Source organism: Cannabis sativa, chromosome 1, assembly GCF_029168945.1.
Source record: "Cannabis sativa cultivar Pink pepper isolate KNU-18-1 chromosome 1, ASM2916894v1, whole genome shotgun sequence".
Classification (NCBI taxonomy): domain Eukaryota; kingdom Viridiplantae; phylum Streptophyta; class Magnoliopsida; order Rosales; family Cannabaceae; genus Cannabis; species Cannabis sativa.
Window position 1 is genome coordinate 6,302,354 of NC_083601.1, and position 26,117 is coordinate 6,328,470.

The following is a 26,117-nucleotide window of genomic DNA, read 5'->3' on the forward strand; positions in this document are numbered from 1 at the left end:
TCTAACGTAAGAATCAAAGCATGTTCAAAATAAGAAATAATGTTCATGCATTCATGGCAAAATTAATCAAATCAAGTAAAAGAGAGGGAATAGAAAGCTTACCCAGAACAAGATTTTGATGAAGATGAGGATGGGAAGCTTGGATCGTTAAAATAATGCTAAAATCCCAAGGAGAATGAAGCTTCAAGGGTCGGCCACTTAGAGAGAAGGAGGAGCTTTTTCATGAGCAAAAATCTAGTGAGAGAAAGTAAAAGTAAAAAATGAAAATGAAAAAAGGGTTTCCCCCCAAAAACTCACTTATGTAGTACATGTGGGCCTCCTTTTCTCACTTACCTCACCAACTCATCATAAAGGCACATAAAGCAGTTATTTCTCTAACTGCAATGAGATTAGACAGTTAAGACAAAATGCTTCAACAAACGCATCACTTTTTATTCAGCATAGGTAATAACAGTCCCAAGAACATCAATATTGTTGGTAAAGTCCCTATCCATAAAGACGTCCACATAGGGACTTGGAGGGCAAATGTTATTCAAATTTTTATCCTCATGACATGGCATGCTTACGTGGACAGAACCTGCGCCATGTGGTAGTACAGCTCAATAAAAAGAAGACCAAGTCAGCATCCGAGCCAACAAAGACATCGGCACTAAAACGGGGATCAAGTGACGGACTAGCTCCCTCTTAGGAGCTGGCTAGTCACCCCCTAGTCGGCCCCATGGCCGGCCAGCCCAGGGACAACATCATGGCCAGCCAGCCTGACCGACACAAAGACCTGGCTGGCCCAGGATTGCACTGCAAGTCCCAGAGGACACTCCTATACGTGGATAACCAAGATAGGCTACGAATTGAGCCCATAAAATCCCAATTGAATAGCTTAATAATATTTAGAATCAATGGCATTTTTGTCTTTTGTAAATATCTAACTAACTATGTGATTTCTAAGGGATTTGAATTATAAACCTAGGGTTTAAGGCTTCCTATATCAATGACTTAACCTCTAGCTGAAAACCTAAGTTGCCTAAGCTGCTTCTAAGCTAGAAACCTCAATCTCTCTCTCTCTCTCTCTCTCTCTCTCTCTCTCTCTCTCTCTCTCTCTCTCTCTCTCTCTCTCTCTCTCTCTCTCTCTCTCTCTCTCTCTCTCTCTCTCTCTCTCTCACATGCCTAGCTAGCTTAGGCTGTACAACACCCTAGGCTGTCCAACACTTGAGTTCTACCAGGCATCGATTCAGACATTGTAATCCTAAGGGTACTATAGTAGATCCAACCTATAGCGATCTGAATAGTAATTCTCTTGGTATAATACAACTAAAAGGGGAACAGGTCATTACCTGCTATCATAATGGGATCCAACCTCTATAACAAATCTTGTTATCAATTACTTTTCATTCTTATTTGTGCACACATGTGGCAAGTATCAGATTTTCACGACCTCGTTGTCGGTTGATCACTTTGTGAGGTCAACAATTATTGTTAGTATATATATATTTTGGTAAATGGTATATGTATTTTTTGTTATACGGTGTATTATTTTTTAAATAATATTTAATTCTATTTTAAATTGTACTTTTGTTGACATGATTTATTATTTTATTAGCATCCTATATATTTTTATTTTTATTTGTTGTTATTATATATATTTCGATTGTAAGTTATATATTTTTTGTTATATGGTATATAAGTTTTATTGTATAGTATATCATTTTATTTTAGATTATGTGTGTTTAATTTTTATTGTATTATATATAAAATTGATATACAATTTTGTAAGTATGGTATTATGGCTGTATATAATTTTATTAATACGGTATATATAATATTTTTTAATAAAATTATATTATTTTATTTTATTTTTAATTGTAGGTATATATATATTTTGTTGTATGGTATATGACTTTTGTTGTCTCTAGTATATCAGTTATTTAAGATAATATTTAGTTTTTATTTTATTATATATAAATTTTTTGGTATGTATACATATTTTAAAAGTGGTAGATATAATTTTGTTAACATGATCTATATATTTTGAGTATTAATTTAGTATTGTTATATTGTTTTGTGGTATATAATTTTATTACAACAGTATATTAATTTTCAGTAATATGATATATCAAATATTGTTGTATATATTTAATAATCAAATATATTTATTCGTTTTTGTTACTATGCATTACTGAAAAAATTATATAATTTAATTTAATTATTATACATACATTTTTTTAAACAAATAACATGTAGTAAATATATTTTTTTATAATTTTTATTAGCTAATTAGGCAATATAGCTGCTCTTCGCGCGGCTAATTTAATTTTTTAGTATAATAATAAATAGTTACTTAAAAATATAATTATAATATATAGTAAAATTATAAATATATTATCTTATTTCATATTATTATTAATAATTTTATTTTTAAAATGTAAATATAATTTTATTAATTATTTTTTGGAATTATTTATTAAGAAATTTAAAATTTATTATATGTAGTATTTTAAATTGCTTTGTTAACAAAATTATTTATATAAAAATATAAAAAATAGTGTGTTGTAGAAAAATTTATGGTGATTCCCATAATGCATTATTTTGATATCTTGATCATTCAAAACTATTGTTATTAATCTATCTCACTTGTTGTCTCATTGTATCTTACTTATTTTCATTACCGTATCTCACCCGTTGTCATTACTGTATCTCATCCCTTGTCATTACCGTAGTTCACTTGTAGTCGTCACTATTGTATTTCTCATATCTATATCTTAATCTTAGATTTCATCTCGAATTTTAAATATTTTTAAGACATTGGAGAAAATTTATTAATTTGTTATGTTACTATTAATTAATATGTTTTAAAAAAGTGATTACTATTTTTTAAATATTTCTATTAAATATATATATATATATATATATATAAATGTGATATTTTAGTTATGAGAAATGCTAAAAGGCAACTCTCCTTGATATCATGCCACTATTGGTGTAATTAAGTAGCAGGTCTCGTATAACTTAGAAAAAATAAGATTTAGGAAATATTACTAAATAATCGTAGGATGTCATTTATGAAAGGTGTTGGGCACCACGGGTGCCTAATAGCAATGCTCTTTAGTTATAATTATGTGATACTTGACATTAAAGTTATCATTTCAAACAAAAAAAAGTAAAGTAGGTTTTTGTCAAAAATTAATTAAAATTTTTTAATAAAAAATTTAAACGTGGTAAAAAGCAATTGAAATATTATTTAGTATCACGTACAACTGATTCTTTATTATTATTATTATTATTATTATTATTATTATTATTATATCTTAATATTTTTTAAAATAAGCAAAAAGCATATATATTAGAGTTATATTATTATTATTATATATTTTTTTAAAAAAAAAGCCAAAAACGTTAAGGTATATATTGATTGATATTTTATGTATGTATATAAATGAAATTTACAATTAATTATATTTAATTTAAGTTTTAATATTTTATTTGGAATTTATTTTTATTTTCCAACTTTTTAAGGATATTTTATATTATTATAGAAAAAAAATTATTAAAATAATAGTAAAATATCAATTTGTAGATTTATGCTTTAATAAAATATTAAAATTGAGAGAATTAAGGAGAAAATAGAAAAATAGTTTTAGAGTGATTTTAGAGCGTCACGTCACCGCCTCATACTTCTCATTTATGTATATATATTTTTTAAAAAAAGCCAAAAACGTTAAAGTATATATATTGATTAATATTTTATGTATGTATATAAATGAAATTTACAATTAATTAGATTTGATTTAAATTTTATTATTTTGTTTGGAATTTATTTTTATTTTCCAAGTTTTAAAAAATATTTTATATTTTTATAGAAAAAAAAATTAAAATAATAGTAAAATATCAATTTGTAGATTTATGCTTTAATAAAATATTAAAATTGAGAGAATTAAGGAGAGAAGAGAAAAATAATTTTGGAGTGATTTTAGAGCGCCACGTCACCGCCTCATACTTCTCCCGTATATATATATATAGATTATATATTTTTTTTTAAAAAAAAAACCTAAAAACGTAAAGGTATATGTATTGAATGATATTTTATGTATGTATATAAATAAAATTTATAATTAATTATATTTGATTTAAATTTTAATATTTTGTTTGGAATTTATTTTTTATTTTCCAATTTTTTAAAAATATTTATATTTTTATAGAAAAAAAATTAAAATAATAGTAAAATATCAATTTGTAGATTTATACTTTCTTTTATAAAAAAAATTATTAAAATGATAGTAAAATATCAATTTGTAGATTTATGCTTTAATAAAATATTAAAAGTGAGAGAATTAAGAAGAGAAGAGAAAAATAGTTTTGGAGTGATTTTAGAGCGCCACGTCACCGCCTCATACTTCTACTTTATATTTTTTTAAAAAAAAACCCAAAAACGATAAGGCATATATATATTAATTGATATTTTATGTATGTATATAAATAAAATTTACATTTAACTATATTTGATTTAAGTTTTAATATTTTGTTTAGAGTTTATTTTTTATTTTCCAACTTTTTAAAGATAGTTTATATTTTTATAGAAAAAAAATAAAAATAATAGTAAAATATCAATTTGTAGATTTATACTTTCTTTTATAAAAAAAATTATTAAAATAATAGTTAAATATCAATTTGTAGATTTATGCTTTAATAAAATATTAAAATTGAGAGAATTAAGGAGAGAAGAGAAAAATTGGTTTGTAGTGATTTTAGAGCGTTACGTTACCGCCTCATAATTCTCCTTTATATATATATATATAGATTTATTATATTTGGCCATTTTTTTTAATTTTTTTTAAAGGGATATTTACTAACTTAGTTTTTAAATTTAGAGTCATTTTACATTTTAACTTTTCTTTTTATAGTACTTTCACGCTCATTAGAACTAGTTTTTAATGATTTTTATTAGTTATTAATTTTCTTTGTATTTTATGCAGAATATTTGGGGGAGTGAAAAAGGCATCCACTCTTGACTTAAGAGTATAAAATGGAGCTTTTTTGTAATTTAAGAATAATGTGTAGCAATATTAGTAGCATTAGATAGAATTTTTTCTACAAAATTTGTTGTACATGTTCATTATTTTAACTCATTAGAAGTTGTGTCCGCTTTCGATAGAAGATATTTTTTTAGTGATCTAGGATTATAGTTTATAGCAAGTATATTATTTAAATTTCTAAGAGTGTTCCTAATTCATATATATTGGACAACTAATGCGAGTGTATATAGATTAAGTGTGCATGCTTTTCGGATGAATGGGCATATTATTTGGCTAGATGATTTTTTATTCTTTTCTTTGCTATGTATGATTATTTAGACATTATTTGGTTTTCAATTATATTAGTCATTGCTTTATAAAAAATAGTTAATACCAAAAAATATGATTTTATGAAAACAGTGCAAAAAAAATTATTTCTCAAAAACATGGTTCAAATGAGTATTTAGTGAAAATAGAGGGTACAAAATAGAATTTATGTCTTTTGGGTTATGATACTGTGCGACTACCGGGGTTTAGGGTTTTAACATTTGCAGAGATGAGTGGAGCTGGAGCTCCAGATTTTTTCTACAGAGAAGCTCAACGCCTGGGCTATGTAGCTCGTTCTGCTTTTAAGGTACCGTCTTCTTTCTTTCATTACCATTTGTGTGTGTGAGTGTATGTGTATTTGATATTTGTATATTTGTGTGTGTTCAGTGTTGAGTGTTCTATTGCTCTGTTTCTAAGTTCTTCCTTTGGTTCTTTTAAATACAGTTACTTCAGATACAGAAGCAGTACAAGCTCATAACATCGGGATCATCAGTTCTCGATCTTGGTTGTGCTCCTGGTGCTTGGCTTCAGGTCCCTTCAGCTTCATCCACCCACCCCTTTCAATTGCCACTATTTCATTTTTATTTTGATTAAATTTTAAGGGATTTCCTTTATTGTTGTTGATTTTTATTATGGCATTTCTTCCAAAACTATGCAATTCCCAGGTAGCTTGTCAAAGCTTGGGTCCCCTAAATAAAGGTGGCGTTGTTGTGGGCATTGATGTTAAGGTCTGGTTGCCTCCATTTAAGTTGTTTTAATTCATTTATTAATTTCTTTATAAGCAAAGTTGAAACATTTGGTGGTCACGTAAGAGCTTTTGCTGATAATCTAAACTGTTTTGAAGATATTGATGAGTAAAAGAAAAAAATGGAATATGCAGAACAGAAGGTGAAGGTTCCTCAGCTTCACTGTGATTCAAGAGCTCAAACTGTTTGTGCTGATGTTATGAACCTACCCAGAAATCGAATTCGGGCACTTTCTCCTCAGGTTCGTCTTTAGATGAGTTTTATTTTTGAATAATGGAATTAATCACTTGAAGGCATTTTACTCTAGAAGATTTCTCAAAAATGTGGGACTGGAAAAATAATATGATATGCTTGTGCTATGGCTTGGAGCAGAGAGGCTTTTCTGTGATCCTGTCTGATATGTGTCCCCCAGTTTCTGGAATCACTACCAAGGATTCGGCTTTATCAGTCGAATTAGGTATGCGAGCTTTGGAAATCGCTGTGGGTAGAACCTCCTTAGAGCAGACAGAGGCTAATTTGGAAGATTTAGTTACTGGTGTGGATGATGATGATGTTAATGGTCTACTACAAAGGGGTGGTCATCTTGTAATTAAGCTTTTAGAGAGTGAAGATGGGCAAGGTATCATCATCTCTGTTTTGTACTTTTCTTTGATAAATATAGATGGTTCTTTTAGTTCTGATCTCTTTGAGTGTAATTTCTTGTAAATGCAGAATTCAGCAGGATTTGCAAACCATTGTTTAGAAAAGCGTCATGGTTGAGACCTAAAGCTACAAGATCTTCATCAAGGGAGATTTATTTGATTTGTCAAGGTCTACAGTCACAAGCGAAGAAGTAGAGTGTCACACAACATATTAATCAAATATTTTTATTTAGCCTATGAACATGAACAACATTAATAATTAAATTTCAGTATTCTCCTCCTTTGTAGCTCAGTATTCTCCTCCTTTAGTTTTCTTTTAATAATAAAACTTATTACATTCCCGGTCAAAAAATGAAATGAGAACTCATAAAAAAAAATAAGGTTACTATACAAAATTCGTAGTAATATATCAGAAAAACACTCTTTGTCCCCATTTACATTTGTCTTCACATTCAAGAAAGATCACCGAATCTGGGTTCGTCCTTTTGACCAAAGACCAATATCTTTAACCGGTGTCTGAAAAACAGTTGTGGAATTGAGTTAGTCAATCATATATCATCAACATAGTCAATCATATATCACTGCAATTTAACAAAAAACATACTCCAATCCAGTCATGCTTACCGGTGTTTTCATGGATGGGAAGATATTCCAGAATCTCAGTGTTTCATCTCCAGCACCAGTAACTATGGTCTGCAGCATTGTGATGACCATTTTAATTAGATTCTAATTAATAAAGAAAAGGGTAATTATAAAAATAGTACATGCAAGATTTGCTCTGAGGGAAATTCGATATTACCTGACCATCAGGTGACATTGCAAGATATAGCACTCGCATGTTATGGCCAGTTAGAGTGGCTACCTATAAATAAAGAAAGAAAAAGATAAATCATTTTGAGAATTCTGTTGACAGGTTGAAAATTCTAAACGAAAAGTGTTACAGAGTTTATTATACTATACATACCTTTCCCATTGATGGATACTTCCAAACCATAATTTGATTCTGGGAATAACCATGAGTGCTGACTATCTCATTAACGTTCTTACTCCATGCAAGGTTGCATACCTGCATAATAGTTCAAACCTTAGTTATCATAGAGCTGCAGATATGTACAGATAGATGAAAAAACATGAAACTCATATAAGAAAACCAACCTGGCTTCCTGTGTCGACACTGTTCAGTTGGTGGCCGTTTGTGGTGTTCCAAAAGCGAATACATCTGTCGGCCGTCCCGCCTCCAGATGCAAGAAGGCCACTCTGGTGAGGTGACCAAGCAATGGCCTTAACAGCTGCTGTATGTTCTGTCAATTTTAGAATTGGTTGTTGGCTGTGCTGATTCCACACCAATAGCTGGCCGATAACAAAAGCCCAAAAAAGTTAGCAAATTGTGTAGAGATAAAAGATACCAAAAACTTAGCCATGAGATGTACCAGCATACCTGATTATCATTGCCACCTGAAGCGAGTTCCCTGTCATCATGAGACCACTTAAGCCCACATACCTATAAGAATTTGATAACTAAACACGTTAACTTAGTTAATTGTGAAAAATCTTTCCTATAAGGAGAATGTTTTGTATAGTTATATTGCACACACCTCAGACTTATGGCCAACAAGCTTGCTGATGTAGTCACTGGAGACCCGAAGATCATGTTGAAATATGTTTCTGTCTCTGCTTCCAGAAGCTAAAATGCGTGAGTTCCATGCCAAAACACCTGTTCTTGTTTGATGGCCACCCATTGTTCGTACCCTTTTGCATTGTGTTCCGTCCCAAACCTGTACTTGGCCAAGGCTTGTACCGACCGCTATGTAAGATCCCTCCCGGGTCCACTGGACAGAGCATACTCCATCATTAGGTCCCAAATCGCACAATTTTGTTACCTGAGGAAAAAAAATAAGAGAGTAAGAAAACAAGTAACGTTACTGACTCGATATAGTTGGACACAACAACATACCACTACAAGGGTATTTTTTTACCTTGCTATTTGATGCACTCCATAGATAAACACAGGTTCCCAATCCAACGGCAAGCATATTTTGTGAGGACCAATCAACAAGGTTCAAATAGAAGTCATCTTGCAGAGACGGAGCATCTAAAACCTGCAACAAAATTCACTAATAAGCCACCAAAATTTTTTTTAAAAAAAAGTAGAGCGTATTCTATCAAAAGGCAAATATGCCACAAAATTCATTGCTGCAGAAACATATCATATCAAAAGACAAATACATATGAATGGCGGTTGTAATTTTTATCAAAACAGAAATTGAATTACTTACCTTATGGGGAGTTTTAGGGACCTTCCGTGGTGGCTTGGGAGGGGTAGAAATTTCAGAAGAGAAACCGGAGTCGTGGCCCAAAATGGAAGGGGAAAATGGAGAGCTAGGACCCGAATGATCGGTCTTAAACCTCAACATGTTTTTACTGGGACTACTCATCGGGGAAGACCCGAGAACTTGGTTACCACCTGCAGGAGAAAAAGACGCAAAGTCAGACCCGAAAAGTTCAGATTTCAACAATCTCGAGTAGGCCTCATTGCTGCCTTCTTTAACCGGTGAGGCCTTCTCCATTAACCCAAAAGTGTGGAGCCTAGACGAAGATCGACAAGGAATGAATCGATCACTACAGGTGGAAGATTTGGATGGTGAAGATAAGCTTGAAAGGCCCCGAAAGGAACCCGAAAAGGTCTCGAGACGAAGAGATGTCTCGGACATTCCAGATGGGAGGTTTAACCCTGTTTTCTTCGTCTGAGGTGGGGAATCCATTGTTGGGAGCTTGTGATAGAGAGAAAGATGGTTATGGAGTTTGAATGAAAAAGAAAGAAAGAGAGAAATATGGGGATATCGGAAAGGCCACTCTCTGCAACCAAAGAGGCCTTTTTTTTCACTGAGTGTGAGCTCTTTTGTGTAGCCGAAGGATCTGTAACGGTCGAATTTTGGTAGGGTTTATAGGCGCGGGTTTGGACCTTTTTTAATATAATAATTAATGGAACATACGTAGTAAATAAATAATTATAAAACTAAAGGGAAAAAAAAGGTAATAAATAAATAATTACAAAAAAAAAAGGTAATTACTTATTTATTTTTGTTATTCTCTTCCATGTAATACTGGATCTAACGGTCAATTGTATTGATCAAGCTAATTTTAGTAATCTTGGGTATAGTTAACGAATTATGTAGCCGTTGCTCTTTTTTATTTATTTTTTAAATATATATATATAGAGAGAACATTTTGTAATGGGGGCAGTACCGATTGATAGTACTTTACATATACAAACTCATTGAGAAAAATAATAACAATTAGTAACAAAATACTATACCTAATATATCAAAAAAAAAAAAAAATACTATACCTAAATCTTAAAATTTATTCTTATATATTGGTATTAGAGTTAGTTCTTTCTTTTAGGAAGAAAACGTAGTTGATTAATATATCAAAAGTTAAACCTCACGGTCATTAAATAACATGTTTAAAGGGATGGTGGATAGCGGAATATCACCAAACACCTTGTGGGTAAATACCTACTTAGTCACATTATGGGCAACAAAATTACAAATTCTGCTAATATTTAAGAAAATACAACTATAAAATAAAGAAGAGTGACTATTACAAAAGGAGACGTAGTTATCAATGACCCAACGGGACTCCTTCCCATTGAGCGCATTGATCACTACACTCGAATCACTCTCAATAATAACAAACTTGGCTTTCATATCTAGCGTTGGAAATAAATTGTATAAATGAATTATTTTTTTCATTATCAATATTCTAAATTTTAACCATAACTAAATTTAATTATTAAATTTAATAAAATAATATATTCTAAAATTATTAGGAAAATTTGATTATATATGCATACTAATGGGGGAAATTATTTCTCTAAACTTATGCATTTCAAAATTAAAAAAATATGACTACTTTACATTAAACCTAAAAATTCCCCTCTCATTTTTTCAAACCTCAACTCTCTCTCTTCCTCTATCTCTCTCGTTGTTCTCTCATCATCTCACCCTCATTGAGCACCAAATCACCACCACCGAGCACTAAATCACCACCTACCCAGACCACTGACCACCGTGAGACGCGACTTCAACCCTCTACCACCGAGCTTCGAACGGAGATGTCGAAGGCAAACCTTCAGATCTTTTTTTTATTTATTATTTTTGTCAGATGTGATTTGGAAAAAATTTGGGTTTGGGGTTTGATTTCGTCGGGCCCGATGCAGGCCCGACACCGGTCTGATGGTATCACAGGAAAATTGAGAAAGACAAAAGTCCGATGGGCCCGATGGGTCCGATGGTTGGCCCGATGGGGCCTGATTCCTGTGTAAAAAAATAGAATTTGATATGGCCCAATGGGCCCGATAGTGGACCCGATGGTGGGCCCGATGCCTATGTAAAAAAATAAAATTTGATATGGCCCGATGGGTCTGATGGTGGGCCCGATGGGGCCCGATGCCTGTGTTAAAAAATAGAATTTGATATGGCCCGATGGGGCCCGATGGGTCGACAGTGTAGTGAAATAAAAAGAGAGAAGAAGAGAGAGGAGGGTGATGTAAATAGGAGGTATTTTAGGGATATTATAAAATGTGTCATATTTTACAAATATCAAATATTATGAGTTTAAGGAAAAAAATTTAAGTATATGTAAGAATAAAAAATCAAATTTCCCAATTATTAATCATTGTCACAACTTTCCTTACATTAAATAATTTTGCTAACAACATTAATTATAATTAATGCCACGTTAAGTTGGATGAAAAGAATGTGTTACATATATATACATTCAAAAACTTGTAGATACTAATTACTATCTTTCTATGTTTTATTTTTTGGGATAACAATTAGTAGTTAAAATTGCATATGATGTTATTAAGTATAGGATAATAAATTGCATATTCAATTTATGTTAGATACCAAGTATATGTTTTCACTAAGTATAATAATATAACACCAATGAATAATTAAATATAAGATCATATACAAGATTGTTTTAAAAATTTTAGAATTCGTGTTCTAATTTTAAAAATTGAGCACCTACAAAAAAAGTACAACTTACAAATAATATTTTTAAATATTATAAAACGGCTATATATTTTACAAAACAATAAAAAATTTGAACTATTTTATTGAAATTGTTATTGATTCAAATACAACAAAAAAAAAAAAATAATAGAAAAAACGAATATAAAAGGTTTGAAAAAAAAAATAAATAGAAGTAATGATTTTTTTTTTACTTAAAAGCAGTAATAAAATTAAAAATGGGCTTTGAGAATTGGAATATGCTATTGTACCCTTAGGATTACAATGTATGAATCGAGAGAATTACTATCTAGATCGCTATAGGTGGGATATGCTATTGTACCCTTAGGATTACAATGTATGAATTAATGCCTGGCAGAACTCAAGTATGGGCAGCCTAGGGTGTTGTACAGCCTAGGCTAGGCGTGTGAGAGAATGAAGAAGAGAGAGAGTCTAACACTTAGACAGTTTGAGGTTTTAAGCTTAGAGGCAGCTTAAGCAACTTAGGTTTTCAACTAGAGGTTAAGACCTTTATGTAGAAAGCCTTAAATCCTAGGTTTACAATTCAAATCCCTTGAAAATCGTATGGGAATATATTTGATTGCATATTCAATTTATTTTGGATACCAATTAGTATTAGATATGTTTTCACTAAGTATAATAATATAACACCAATGAATAATTAAATATAAGATCATATACATAATCGTCTTAAAATTTTTAGAAGTCGTGTTCTAATTTTAAAATTGAGCACCTACAAAAAATGTACAACTTACAAATAATATTTTTAAATATTATAATACAGTTATATATTTTATAAAATACTAACAAATTTTATCTATTTTATTGAAATTGTTATTGATTCAAATACAACAAAAAAGTAATAGAAAAAACGAATATAAAAGGTTTGAAAAAATAATAAATAGAAGTAATGAAATTTTTTTTTTGCTTAAAAGCAGTAATAAAATTGAAAATGAGCTTTGAGAATTGGAATCTGCTATTGCACCCTTAGGATTACAATGTATGAATCGAGGGAATTACTATCTATATCGCTATAGGTGAGATGTGCTATTGTGCCCTTAGGATTACAATGTATGAATCAATGCCTGGCAGAACTCAAGTGTTGGACAGCCTAGGGTGTTGTACAACCTAGGCTAGGCGTGTGAGAGAATGAAGAAGAGATAGAGTCTAACACTTAGAGAGTTTGAGGTTTTTAGCTTAGAGGCAACTTAAGCAACTTAGGTTTTCAGCTAGAGGTTAAGGCCTTTATAAAGGACAAAACTAGGTAGTGTCGAAAGTATAGGGGACAAAAATACTAATAATAATAATAATAATAATAATAATAATAATAATAATAATAATAATAATAATAATAATAATAATAAAGAATAAAAGGCTAATCTAGCTTGTCTCTTTCTCTCTCCATGGCGAAGAAGAAAAGGGTACCTAGAAAGCCAATCACGAGATTGTCGGAGCAAATTTTGGGTGAGAAACTGGCGGTAGGAGTTGAGGATGGAGGAGCTTCGGTCGGGGGACAAAGTAATGGATGTATTTGTGAACACCATTCAAATAGAAGAGACTGCTGTCGATGGAGATACGGAGAAGGCTCTATGTGCTGATGAAGATGCCATAGCTGAAAGAAGCTTAAATTGGGCAGAGGAAGTAGATCGGGAAGAGAATTTTCATGCAAGTGCTCAGACTCAATGGAAGAAATTCACCAATGGTAAGTCATTCTATTCTGACCCTAATCTTTCTTTTGGTTAAGAATGGATTGAAAATTGGTAAAGTAGATATTGAGGAAGTGAAGATTGAAGAGGCACACTAGAGTTCGGTTGTGATCTGTATGGTTCTTGGAGCCAATGTCCCTGCACCAGTTTTTGAGGGTTTTATTCGAAGAATTTGGGGCCATCTAGGCATTGCTCAGATTTCTAGAATGATAATGGGGCTTACAACGGTGAATTTTAATGATGATGCTACTCGGGATCAAGTGTTAGAACTCGGCATGATTTAATTTGACAGGAAGTCGATTATAGTGAGGCCTTGGACAACTGATCTTGATACGGTTCGATTAGTAAAATCTGTGTTGTTATGGATTAGGCTCCATGGTCTTGGCCTGCAATACTGGGCTAGCAAGACTCTTAGTGCTCTTGTTAGCACAATTGGGACTCCTATTATGGTAGACAAATTTACCAAAGATAGGACTCGTATCCAATTTGCAAGAGTGTTGGTTGAAATGGATATTTCGGAAAGCCCTCTGAGATCCTTGGGGTACTTTAATGAAGTTCGGCAACTTTTTGATCAGGCTATAGACTATGAATGGCTCCCTGCAAAATGCAAGAATTGCAGCTCATTTGGTCACATTCAGGCAGATTGCAGGAAGACAGAGATACCAGTTGAGAAGAAACTAGGGGTGACCAAGAAAAAGTCTGATCTGAACAAGGAAGTCAAGAAAAAGATAATGACCAAGAGTTAGTAAAAAGAGGAAATCAAGCTACAAAAGAAGGCTCGATGGTTGAACCTGATCTTGATGTGAATGATTGTGTTGTTGGGGAATCCAGTGTCCAAAAAGAATGGGAAACACCAAAGAAAGTTGTGTCTCAGCCTAAGAATTCTACCGGAGGTCATGTTGAGGAACACCAGGCTACAATAACTTCATTTGTTGCTCTTAAAGTAAGGTAGGAGGAGGGGATAGGAGAGGTAGGAGTTGGTGTATCCATGTTGGGATAATGGATTGTTGCAATATAGGATGTTGGAATGTGAGGGGGTTGAATAATAAAGAGAAACAATGGACTGTTTTTGATATTTTAAGTTTGAATAAAGTTGGGATTGGAGCATTTCTTGAGACCAAATTAAAAGGGGACAGAATTAGTGATATGGTTTATAAATACACTAGTTGGGATTTCTATTCTAGTGCTACAATTGAATGTAGAATTTTGGTGGTTTGGAGGAAAGACTTTGTTAAGGTGAACATCATAAAAGAAACTTCACAGCTTATACACTGCCATGTCAAGATGATTGGGCAGCAATATGATTGTTGTATTTCTTTTGTTTATGGAGCTAATTCGATTGAAGACAGGAAAAGCGTGTGGCAGGTTCTTCATAATTTGAATTTCCCTACTAAAGCTTGGCTGGTATAGGTGACTTCAATGCAGTTTTTTTTCATGATGACAAAAGTAGAGGGAATAAAGTCACGGTGGTTGAGATATTTGACTCTACTAATTGGCTGACCCAAGCTTTAATGGGAACGCTGAAAAGGACGGGTTCAAACTATACTTGGACTAACAATCAAGAGGAGCAAGCTATGATTTATTCGAGAATAGATCATATTTTTACTAATGAAGATTGGATTGACAAGTTTTCTCAATCAGCAACTAATTTTACTTGGGAGACAACCTCAGATTACTGCTTGTGTGTTGTGGCTTCTTGCGTCACTGAAAAAATAGGGGTAAAAGCCTTTAGATACTTTAATTTCTAGTCTGATCATCCAGTGTTCAATCTTACCGTGACAGATAGCTAGAGAAAGCTTATGGCCGACAAGGGTCTTAAAGAAATTTACCTGAAGACAATGAGCCTTAACATAAGCTGAAAGTGTTTAATAGGCAATTCATTGGTGATATTGGGAGAACTTTGAGAAAGCCAAAGATAATTATAAAAAGTCCCAACTCAATGCCCAGGCGAACCCGAGTGACATCAATTATCAGGAGGAGGAGAAAAAAGTAACTATTTACTTTCAAACTTAGGAAAAAAGGTATCATAAATTTTTGAGGCAGAGGAGTAAAATCAACTGGGTGCAAAAAGATGACGATAACACTGTCTTTTTTTCATGCTTGTTTAAGAAAGAGGAAAGATGAAAATCACATTGCTACTTTTACAGATGGTAATGGCACGGTGGTGGATAATTTCTCTAAAGTAGTTGCTCATTTTCTTGGTCACTTTCAAAGTGTCATGGGGAGCTCGAATACTCTTCTTTAAAGGTGGAAAAAAACTGCATAGCCATGGGTCCAGTGCTCTCGCTTGACAAACAACTTACTCTCTTGAAGCCTTTGCACAAAAGGAGATTAAAATAGCTTTATTCAGTATACCTAGCAACAAATCGCTAGGTCCAGACGGCTTTGGGTTTGGGTTTTACAAAAAAATCTGACCTGAGGTGGGAAGGAAATTTGCTCAGCCATTGGTCATTTTTTTTAACACTAATCAGATCCCCCAGGAGCTTCGTAGTACAGCCATCACCTTGATACCTAAGGTTGATTGTCCTACTTCAGCAGCTATTAATCGGTCAATTGCGTGCTACAATACTCTGTACAAGTGCATCTCCAAGCTTTTATGTTTAAGACTTGCCAAGGTCCTCCCTCAAATTGTGCAATAGAATAAAGGAGCTTTTGTTCAAGGTCGTTCCATAGGCCATAATATCCTTATTCTCCAAGACATCTTGAGAAGCTATAGTAGGAAGAACATTTCTCCTAAATGCTCGATAAAGATTGATCTCCGAAAAGCCTATGACACTGTCAACTGGAAGTTCATTGAAGAACTCTTGAATGCTCTCTGCTTTCCTTCAAAGTCTATAAGTTGGATAATGGTTTGTATTGAGAATACTTCTTATTTCCTCTTAATTAGTGGCAGAATTCAAGGAGTCTTCAAAGGTGAGAAAGGCCTACGATATCTCCATTAATTTTTATCCTTGTGAGGAATATCTTTCTAGGATTCTCCGACAGGTTGCCTAAGATAAGAACTTTAGGTATCATCCGGCTTGTAAATATTTGAAACTCATAAATTTGTGCTTCGCAGATGACTTAATTGTTTTTTTGTAAAGGAACTGAATGTGATGTCAAAGTTATAAAGGAGGCTCTTGATGATTTTAGCAATTCCTCGGGGCTCAAACTCAACCTTCAAAAGTCTCAAATTTATATTGGTGGAGTTGCTCATGAGGAAAAAAAAAAGGACCTTGCCTGTATTATCAAGCTTGCCCAAGGTGCCTCTCCCCTTAAATATTTAGGGGTCCCTCTTCGTCCTACGAAATGGAAGCTAGGTGACTGTGGTATTATCTTTAAATAGATGAAGAAAAAGCTCGTGTTCTGGACAAACAAACACCTGTCTTTTGTAGGTAAAATTCAATTAATGCACTCCTCACTTCTTGGTCTTCGAAATTATTGGATGAGTATTTTTCTGCTGCTTAGAAAGTCAAAGAAGAGATTGAAAAAATTTGTCAAGGGTTCTTGTGGGGTATGAATGGCAACCGTTACAAAATCCATTTGACCTCTTGGGATCAAGTGTGTCTCCCTAAAGCTTTTGGAGGCATTGGTTTCAAGGATGCTTCTAAATGGAATCAAGTAATGCTTGCCAAGTTTGTTTGGAATATCTTGGAGAACAAAGAGTTGTTGTGGGTTAAATGGATTAATGAGATCTATTTAAAGGGGGATAGCTTCTGGTCTTACAAAGTTAAACCAGACACGAGTTGGTATTGAAAAAAGCTTTGTAAGGTTCGACAAAAATTCACGCAAGAAGAGATCCAACCTGCAGGCAGTAAAAGTAAATTCAAAGCTTCAAAATTATATTTTTTCCTCTATCACTCAGCCTCCAGTGTGCTATAATAGAGATGTTTGGTGTGGTTTAAATGTGCCTAAACATCGTTTCATACTTTGGCAAACTGTTAAGCAGGTTTCACATTGATCTAAGCACTCTAAATTGCCCAGTTTGTGACAGCTCTGATGAGAGTCATAGTCACCTCTTTTTTGAATGGTGCCTCTCTCACAATGTGGTGGATTCTATCTTTAGTTGAGCTAGTTTTTCCATTTGGTCGTTGAGTTTCAGCAGCTGGAACAACTGAGTACCCAGCCCCTAGTTTAATCCGAAAGTGCTGTATTTTAATATTGGCAGCAGTGGTTTATCATCTTTGAGTCAATAGGAATAGATGTATTTTTGAGCTTCATTCTAAAACAGTCAATTGAGTTGTAAATGATATTAAAAGGGATGTGAGTTATAGATTATACAGGATTTTGAATAAGAAAAAGTCTATAGAGGATGTTTTTGTAAAGAGATTGTATGTAACTAGCAGTTGTGTTTTGGTGAGTTTTTTTTTTTTTTGAGTTCTCTTGCCTTGTTAGAGAGCTTTCGAGGGTGTATAATTTGTTGGATTAATGAAGGTTCTTTCTTCTTGATATAATAATAATAATAATAATAATAATAATAATGATGTTACTAACACTATAAATCTTGCCTTGAGGGCTTTTCCTTTTTAGCTTAGAATAGAATCAAACAAATATGGCCGCAGACCTAGCACCATTTTTAAAGGAATACAGAATAGGAAGGATAACGACCAAACCCACTAAAGTCTATACAAATGATGCTACACAGCTACAATGTCATGTAAGAATCCTAAAAAACTTCAGTAAAGATGTACCTAATAAATTAAGCTACACAGCCTTTTTAAAAAAGAAAAAGAAAATAAAATAATTAAGCTACAGATCATAATGTATATCGCAATTCATACCCGCGAAGCCAATCTTCACCCTTCTCATAATAGTCCATCTTACTAAAAGTTTGGGTGAAGAACTGAGATGAAGCAGCATACGCAGAAGCTCCCCTCCATGCATCAAGAATTGGATCCAACGCTTTCACAACCTTTATCGGAGAACCACAAGGCCTGATCATCCGTATTCCAGCTTCCAAGCGCTCATTTATACCGGGAAAAAGACAACTTCCCCCAGTTACAAATATCGAACTGGTCAGTCTCGACTCTAGCTCCTGGTGGTGTGAAGGCAACCTCCTTATAGAGACTCCAGCCATCTCATCTAGACCTGCCTGATCAATCCCAATCCAATTGGGACGAAATAAGATCTCAGGACATCGGAACCTTTCAACTCCAAAAACAATTTGAAAATCTTCTTTAGTGAGAGGACGCAACCGTGGAACTTCAGTAGATTGTGAGGTTCCAATATCTAACTTTGGGACAAAAGTTGGGTCTACTTCCTGCCGCAGTAGTATATTATTACTTAAATTATTGATGAGAATAAAACATACAAGTGTGTCATGAGTTACTGTTCCAATAAAGTAGATAAACTAACCTGAAGCCTGGAAGATAAACGAGCTAGCTCGGATTCATCCTCGTTTGGCCCTTCATCCTCGTCATCGTTATCTTTGCTCATCAGTTTGTACAGTTGCCAGTCCTCATCTTTGGCGCCAAATGTATCTTCACCTTTACCACGATCAAAGGCTGCTGTTGTTAAAAGACGCATCCTCTCTCTCTGAGTAGCACTCAACCTCTCACCACGACCAACGCCTCCAGATATATTGTTTCCATTCGTAGGTCCTCCATTTGTCTTGAGTCGCTTTCTCTGCTCAACTTTCTCACATAGTTCTTTGTATTTGACTTGCAACTGCTCTACATAAAGCTCTGGATTTTCTCTACATTATTAAGAAAAAACTAAAACAATTAAATGAACAAATGATGAGTATACAATGTTGTGCAAGCAATACTTCTTATTTTTATTGTTCTTTTTTTTGAAAAAGATCTTATTTTTATTGTTTAGCACATGAATCTTAATACGAACATAATATTAAGATATAAATGGTTTATTCCTTTATTACTCACGTGTAAAGAAGATAGAGATAAAGAGCACTCCTCGTCCATTAATTAAAGTTTTGATACTAAGAAAAAGAGTTGTTCCTAAACTGAAGCATATAAATCAAGTCTAAGCACATACAAGCGTTTTACTTCATCTTCTTGATTTCTTCTTTCACGTTCCAATTCTTCTTCATGACGCTTTTGTTTAGCTCGTTGCCGACCTTCAGATGTGGTCTTAAGAAACAATTGCTTTCTCTTCTCTTTTAGCTGCCAAAAGAACATAAATAAGAGAGTTGAGACCTCTGGATGTATAGAGATACGAAGTACATATGTATTATTCTATAAGAAACGACAGACACTGCAAAATGGCTGGAGGAATAAGCACTTGGTACATAAAAGCATACCTGCTCTGCAGTCAGCATGTTGTCAGGGATATCAATAAGGGGGAACTTTTCACTTGTAAGAGGATCATTCTTCTCTTCAATTTCAGCTTGATCACCCTTTGGTTCGCCTTTTGTCTTTCTTAAAGATTGTGTTACCTTCATCAAAGCAGATTCTATTTCCTGCTTTGAAACATAGCCAGTTTCTGACAAGAAAGATGGGATATCGCCTTCCTGCACTTGTTCAAGCTGTCTCAGGAGAAATTCTAGGCCATTAAGTTCATTCTCTAGCTCATTTATCCTAGAAGACCTTTTTGCCTCAGCCATTTCTCGCAATCGTTGACTTTGTTTTTCCTTTATGGCTGCCTTTCTAGCAAGCTCTTCTTCTGAAGGAGGCTCCTCAGTTGGAGGAGGAGTCCAGGGAAGCTGCCAGCACCTGGTTTTCTCTTCGGCTTCCTTAAGTCCTTTCTGTACAACCACATAGGAGGTACCACAATTAGACATAAAAAAAGTGGTAAAAAGATTTTGTAAAAGCAGTTACATTACCTGAAATAATTGAGCTTCAGAACCATAATCTTGTGCAATATAACAGTGCTCCATCTTCAGGTCCTCAACTTTCTCCCAAGTAAATCGAGCCCTATCAAATTTATACAGAGACAAATAATAAAAAAATTTGACTTGGTACTTTAAGTTCCATAATGTGTACCCAGTTGTACTTACATGTGATGGGGGTATTTAAGGGAAAGGAGCTGCTTCATATAGTCAGTGATGTGGAAGCCACCAATATTAGTCCTACAGCATCCTTTATAAACCGGCTCACCATTGATAAACTGCAGTCACAGAAACACATTATCGTCAACTCCCTCAGACATTATAATATAGGTCTGATATAATAACTCATTAATTTATACATGAGTACAAGTTCCCTGAAAGAGCCATAAGACCCTACACCCATGAAACACCAAAACAGAGTAACAATGGCCAAAATAATGATTTCTATTACTGACTGAAACAAAATCAGAAAGAAAAGATAACCAAGTTCTTTGAGGGTGTTGGACCTCCCAAGAGCTGAGCTCCAACCCAACTATACTAACAATATTCTCCCCCTGCCTGTCTACTCTCCCCCTCCTCCCCAGGCCACAAACAATATTCCTACAGGCGCTAGAATCATCCCAATCCTCATTCTCTAGGCTGACAAACTATATTGTCATCTGTCTTCTAAAAATATATTGCCATCCCCATCCTCAATCTCTAGGCTGACAAACTATATTGTCATCTGTCTTTTAAAAAGCCAGCTGCCCAACCAATCCTAAGAAGAGAGACAGAAGCGGAGACAACATCCAATACAACCTAAAAGCACATCAACCACTCAATTTAATATCAATGTCTATCATAGTGAACAAGAACTCCATCCAATCACGTTAAAGAACATGAAACTGATAGAAGTACATTAGTGGAGGATAATTCTATATCAGACAAATATATTTCAGTTTTATACAGAAAGATGTAATACTATATAATAATTAAATCTGTGAGAATCATACTGGGATGACATGCGTAGTTGTAAAACCAGGGCAGATAGCAAGACCGTCTTTAGCACAAACCCCGTGTTGTTGATTATACTTGTAGCTGAATGCGGCATCAACACCATATGCTGTGATGATGGTAAGAATATAAATGATTCAATAGAGCATTTCATAGAGTAGTGACTACTAATAGATACATAGGACTGAAGTCAACTGAGAAAACATCTTTTCAGGGAACAGAACAAGAGAGTCTTAATTAGCACATGTCACGTTGCAGATGCACAAAGAAGAATAGATGCTCATCAGAGTTAAAATCATCCCTTTTTCATGTATATGTATGAACTGAACCACACAGAAATTTAGCCCACTCTCTAGTAACAGTTTTCTGAATATTAAGAAGGTCAATGTTGTAACCTATTGATGGAACACCATAAGTTTCAAACAGAAGTTCCGCCATTTTTCCCCGAGAATAAACTGGATTGCAAACACATTCAGTAATCAAGATTGGATGATCAATCTGCTCTGCCACCAAACAAATATAAAATCAAGAGTCAAGAAAAAATATTTTAAATTTATACAAAAAATTAAGAATGCGTTATTAAAAATAACTATAACATCTATCACTTAAAAGAAAAAGACTAAGAAAGTAATCACTCGCAATAGAACTAGGTAGGAACTAGCTCAGCATTATAAAACCAAGACTATTAACACCAATGATGAACCATTATTAGAGGATATCCAGATATAACAATGTCTGAATGAGCCTAATACAATCAAAAACAATATTCTTGATAAGAATTATCATGGACAAAATAAAACCATACAAACTGACAACTGCAAAAGAAATGACCCTAATATGCAAAACTGCCTACAGAGCATGGTGTATAAAAACCAGATGAAAAAAAAAACTGAGGCAGAAGGAGCCTGAAGTATACATGGTATGAAACCCCGTTAAGTAACATCATTGAACATGCAAATGGGCAATGTAAAGCTGAAAAATACAGTGAATACAGAAGAAAGGGCACATCTATAAATAGAATCATACCTGTGATTCATTTGCACCCAACCGATCGAATGCAAAGTCAAGAACCTGCAGGTGCAACAATATATTAGTTAGAACAAAATTCAATAAATTATTGAAAGAAAGAGAAGCATCCACATGAATAAATGAGTGGTCAAAATAAAACAGAATTGAAGAAAAGTTTACTGAATCCTTGTAGTTGCAAATATCAAAATTAATGTGATCTTGCTAAATCTACAGATATCCAGGACATAAACAAGGTATTATAATGTACTGAAAAAGCATGAACAGAACATAGAATTTATTTTTTTAAATAACAAAATAGATGTTAGTTTATGGTCTAGTCACCAAGTCTTGGACACATGGCACTACTTCATTTGTTCCAACAGTTAGTTAGTTAAGGTGGTTAGTTCTATATAAGGCTAACCGAAACCAACTGTAATAACTAACCCATTATATCTTTCAAATTCACATTCTTTTAGCATAGAGTTTTTGGTAGCTTAGTAAAACAAGTTTAGTCTTCTTGGAGGGTCGTAATTAGAAGGGTTGTTTATTTTGATCAACCTCTTCTCAGTGTGAGGAACCATTTTGTAAGGAGCTGTGCTCTATTGATGTATGTTGCTACCATTGTCATGTAACCTAATTCTCAGCTAATTGAATCAAGAAGTGCCAGTACAGGCTGAGCTATTTGTCTGCAACTAGATCTCTTCTCTTTCTTTTCTTTGCTGAATTTTTGGGTTTATGCTATTGAATTCTGTTTTTGATCCTCCATTATGTAATTGAATGATCACAAGAATAGAAGACAAGGAATGCTACAGATTTCCAATATTAAATGTTTGTATATATGTGTGTGGTTAGCATTGATTATAAGAACATTATACACAGTCCTACGGGAACTTCAGTCACATAATTGTGAAGTTAAAAGTGAAGTAACATGAATGGACTTACGTATTCCATTATCTCGAACTGATAAACAACATTGCTCTCAAAAGCCGAACGAGGTCCCGAGCGAGTACAGTCAAAGTATTTTAGCAGTGTTGGATCATGGTCACCAACAATAGTAACAGTTTCACCTAAGACATGAATGACCAGCCATAAGAGAGGAGAATAACAAAGGGAATCACTGCATATCAAATAGCAGAGCAATTGTCTTCTTTATCTTTTGATCAGATAAAAAATCTTTTATGAAATTCATCAATAGCAAAGATACTTGAACTGGAAAATGATAAAAACTTTGTAACAAAACTAAGGCATAACAAGATAACAGAGAAGAAAAGCACACACACACACAACTTTGAAATTACTTTGTGGATTTCACCCAAGAATTGATTTGTTTTACTTGATTTTATTAAAGACGTGAATTTTTGTTAAGAAAAAAACTTCTTTCGATTTCTTGTAACCAACAAAACAAGAGATAAGGTTCTTAAGCGTACCATATATGGAAAAAGGGCATACCAGTGGTTTTGTGCCGAGGTCTCTGAACAATGTTGCGGAAAATAACGCGGGGCTCGGTCTCTCCAGCCCATCTGGGGATGGAAAACAAAAGTAGAATTAGTCGAAGAAAGGATTTTGAAAAATTGAAATGGAAGCAGAATTAGGGTTTTCATTGGAAGAAGAAGAACAAGAGTGAAATACCCGATTCGAAAATAGGAGGCGCCATTGTCGATAACAATAGGTGTTGATGGAGGGAAGAGACTGTAATCGGATTGGCGCTGTATCCTCGAGATGAAAGGCATTTTGAGTAATGAAGACGAACCACCGGACCAGAGCCTTGTAGGAGGCTCGGGGGTTGAAGATGAAGCTTGAAGAGTGTGTATGACTGAGCGAGTCCCCCGGCAGCTCCAGCTCGAACTGTTTTTTTTTTTTTTTCTTAAAAGTCTTTTCTTTTACTTGTATTTTTCATTCATTTATTTTCGGGTAAATACCATTTTAGACCCTCTGTTTTACAAAAGTTACTAATTGGACCATGTGTTTTGTTAAATGACAAAATGGACCCTGTATTTTCTAAAATAGTACAAATAGGACCCTGAATTGATTTTTTATCAAAATAAAGTTTAGTTATAATCCGATCTAAAAGTGCTATATGACAAAACTGTTTATATTTTTTTGTATCTGTTCATATTAAGCATTGTCTTCAAGTTAGTTGTATTAAAAAAAAGTTATCAAAAATTAAGCTCAGGGTCCTATTTTTACTATTTTAGAAAATACAGGGTCCATTTTGTAATTTAACAAAACACAGGGTCCAATCTGTAACTTTTGCAAAACACAGGGTCCAAAATGGTATTTACCCTTTATTTTCAACTTTACCACTTCTCTAATTGGGGTGATTCTTTGTAAAAAATAAATACGGTGATTGTATAATGTAGTGATACATTTTTTTTTAACTAAATTTTATTCAATTAGATTAATTTGGTCTCACAATGCCAGCAACATCCAAAGGGAGATTAGACTCCGAAGAAATACGATCAGCATATAAACTAGATACTCTAGCCATAAGGTGAGCTACCCGATTAGCATATCGTTTGATAAAAACGTACAAAGCATTACTAAAAAAAGATAAAAATTGTTTACATTCCTCAACGATACCACTAAAGATGGATGACAAAACATTCAAATTTCTAACAGCTTGTGCCAAAACCAAACAATAATACCAACACCCAGGAATCATGCTTCAACCATGAAAGCACTATCTTGAGAGCAACGACTTTAGAAATCTTTGGAAGAACTCGCCCAATTTGCAATCCTGAAATTCCAGCCACGACCCAACCCTGGTGATCCCGAACAACCCCACCAAAATCATGTTTTCCCTCCTCGTCAAACAACGCACCATCAATATTAACCTTGAATTTTTCATAACCTGGTTTAGACCATAGCTCAACCCCATCCAAAAGATACTAAGTACCAACCGAAGGAAACATACCTCTTTCTTGAGCTTTCTTCTTCTGATCAAGAGTGGTACGAGCCAAATTGACAATGAACTCCACTCAACTTTTCTTACCTTCCCACAAGAGTTGATTCCGTGCAAACCAAATTGCCCACACCAGCATCACAGCATGAGCACATTGTCCCTCACCCACCTTGAGAACAAGTGAAAAAACTAGTCCCCAAACGACATTGCATCAATTGGAACCATAGTCGAACCCGCTACCCGCCAACAATTTTGCACAAAATCACAGGAAACTAAACAATGTAAAATTAATTCACCCGTCCCATGACAAACCAAATGCAACAAAGAACCAAAAGGCTTTAGGCTATCCAAGTTGCTCAAATACAAAAGTACTACGAACCCAATTGATTATTTAGATAAATTTAACACGATTATGGAAGTAGACCAGGTACCACAACTAGCAAAGTGTTGGATACTCGCCACAACTTTAGAAGATAATGCTCATGATTGGTTTAGCCAATTACCTGAGGCTTCGATATCAACCTGGGAAACCTTTGTAGACTTGTTCTTAACGCATTTCTAGGCCATGATGACGTACAAACCGTCGTACACAATGCTGGAAAATATTAAACAGGAAGTTAGGGAGTCTTTACAGGATTATTTTAATTGTTTTAATGCTGAGAAAACCAAGGTCGAGAAGGTCCCCGAGTCTTTGCTAGTTTGTATGTTGATTACAGGTGTTTTACCAAGAACTAACTTTTGGAATGAACTACAAGCGCAACGATCGGAGTCGTTGGTGGAATTCTTTGCTATGGCCGAACCACTTAAAAGAATTGAGAATTCTTTTGTCGAGTTAGAAAGAGGAAAGGAGAAACACGAGTCTCCTATACCCAGGTCGTGTTCCCAAAGCCCGAAAAGAAAGAATTCTAGGGGTTAAAGCCCTAAAAGATGTAGTCTGTCAAGGAAACGCAGTCCAAACCTCGCCAAATCCCCCACTAAAAAGG

General features: G+C 34.0%; 3 protein-coding genes across 4 annotated transcripts; 1 reads left to right on the plus strand and 2 right to left on the minus strand.

Moving 5' to 3' along the window:
- The first annotated feature begins 5,492 nt into the window (after positions 1-5,492).
- On the plus strand, positions 5,493-7,000 carry LOC115706782 (uncharacterized). Its single transcript, XM_030634516.2, has 6 exons — positions 5,493-5,640; positions 5,778-5,864; positions 5,999-6,061; positions 6,219-6,320; positions 6,452-6,698; positions 6,791-7,000. Exons 1-6 carry the CDS (start codon positions 5,563-5,565, stop codon positions 6,913-6,915), a joined length of 702 nt encoding a protein of 233 aa, XP_030490376.1. The 5' UTR covers positions 5,493-5,562; the 3' UTR covers positions 6,916-7,000.
- Positions 6,915-9,694, minus strand: LOC115706781 (protein FIZZY-RELATED 3). The gene is made up of 9 exons (XM_030634515.2): positions 8,997-9,694; positions 8,697-8,819; positions 8,316-8,600; positions 8,159-8,221; positions 7,876-8,070; positions 7,685-7,786; positions 7,520-7,582; positions 7,345-7,413; positions 6,915-7,236 (listed from the first exon to the last, which is right to left on the minus strand). Exons 1-9 carry the CDS (start codon positions 9,480-9,482, stop codon positions 7,183-7,185), a joined length of 1,440 nt encoding a protein of 479 aa, XP_030490375.1. The 5' UTR covers positions 9,483-9,694; the 3' UTR covers positions 6,915-7,182.
- An 8,240-nt stretch (positions 9,695-17,934) lies between these two features.
- On the minus strand, positions 17,935-24,141 carry LOC115706462 (actin-related protein 5). Of its 2 annotated transcripts, XM_061103104.1 has the most exons (12): positions 23,862-24,141; positions 23,682-23,752; positions 23,175-23,299; positions 22,251-22,295; positions 21,620-21,722; positions 21,224-21,333; positions 20,400-20,509; positions 20,226-20,316; positions 19,704-20,147; positions 19,439-19,566; positions 18,800-19,139; positions 17,935-18,704 (listed from the first exon to the last, which is right to left on the minus strand). In XM_061103104.1, exons 1-12 carry the CDS (start codon positions 23,960-23,962, stop codon positions 18,201-18,203), a joined length of 2,172 nt encoding a protein of 723 aa, XP_060959087.1. In that variant the 5' UTR covers positions 23,963-24,141; the 3' UTR covers positions 17,935-18,200. The 2 variants fall into 2 exon arrangements, with proteins under 2 accessions (XP_060959087.1, XP_060959091.1); XM_061103108.1 differs by lacking the exons at positions 23,682-23,752; positions 23,862-24,141 and having other exon boundaries at positions 21,620-21,727; positions 23,175-23,267.
- Between the last annotated feature and the right edge of the window lie 1,976 nt (positions 24,142-26,117).

What these genes read in the sequence shown, in the direction of transcription:
- LOC115706782 (XM_030634516.2), top strand. Translation starts at nt 5,563, where the DNA reads ATGAGTGGAGCTGGAGCTCCAGATTTTTTCTACAGAGAAGCTCAACGC. An exon ending in TTCGGGCACTTTCTCCTCAG is followed by an intron (nt 6,321 to 6,451) that starts GTTCGTCTTTAG and finishes GGCTTGGAGCAG; the next exon opens with AGAGGCTTTTCTGTGATCCT. An exon ending in AGAGAGTGAAGATGGGCAAG is followed by an intron (nt 6,699 to 6,790) that starts GTATCATCATCT and finishes TTGTAAATGCAG; the next exon opens with AATTCAGCAGGATTTGCAAA.
- LOC115706462 (XM_061103104.1), bottom strand. Translation starts at nt 23,962, where the DNA reads ATGCCTTTCATCTCGAGGATACAGCGCCAATCCGATTACAGTCTCTTC. An exon ending in ACCTCGGCACAAAACCACTG is followed by an intron (nt 23,300 to 23,681) that starts GTATGCCCTTTT and finishes TTCATGTCTTAG; the next exon opens with GTGAAACTGTTACTATTGTT. An exon ending in ACATGCTGACTGCAGAGCAG is followed by an intron (nt 19,567 to 19,703) that starts GTATGCTTTTAT and finishes TTCTTTTGGCAG; the next exon opens with CTAAAAGAGAAGAGAAAGCA.
- LOC115706781 (XM_030634515.2), bottom strand. Translation starts at nt 9,482, where the DNA reads ATGGATTCCCCACCTCAGACGAAGAAAACAGGGTTAAACCTCCCATCT. An exon ending in TTGTTGGCCATAAGTCTGAG is followed by an intron (nt 8,222 to 8,315) that starts GTGTGTGCAATA and finishes AAATTCTTATAG; the next exon opens with GTATGTGGGCTTAAGTGGTC. An exon ending in CAGGTGGCAATGATAATCAG is followed by an intron (nt 8,071 to 8,158) that starts GTATGCTGGTAC and finishes GTTATCGGCCAG; the next exon opens with CTATTGGTGTGGAATCAGCA.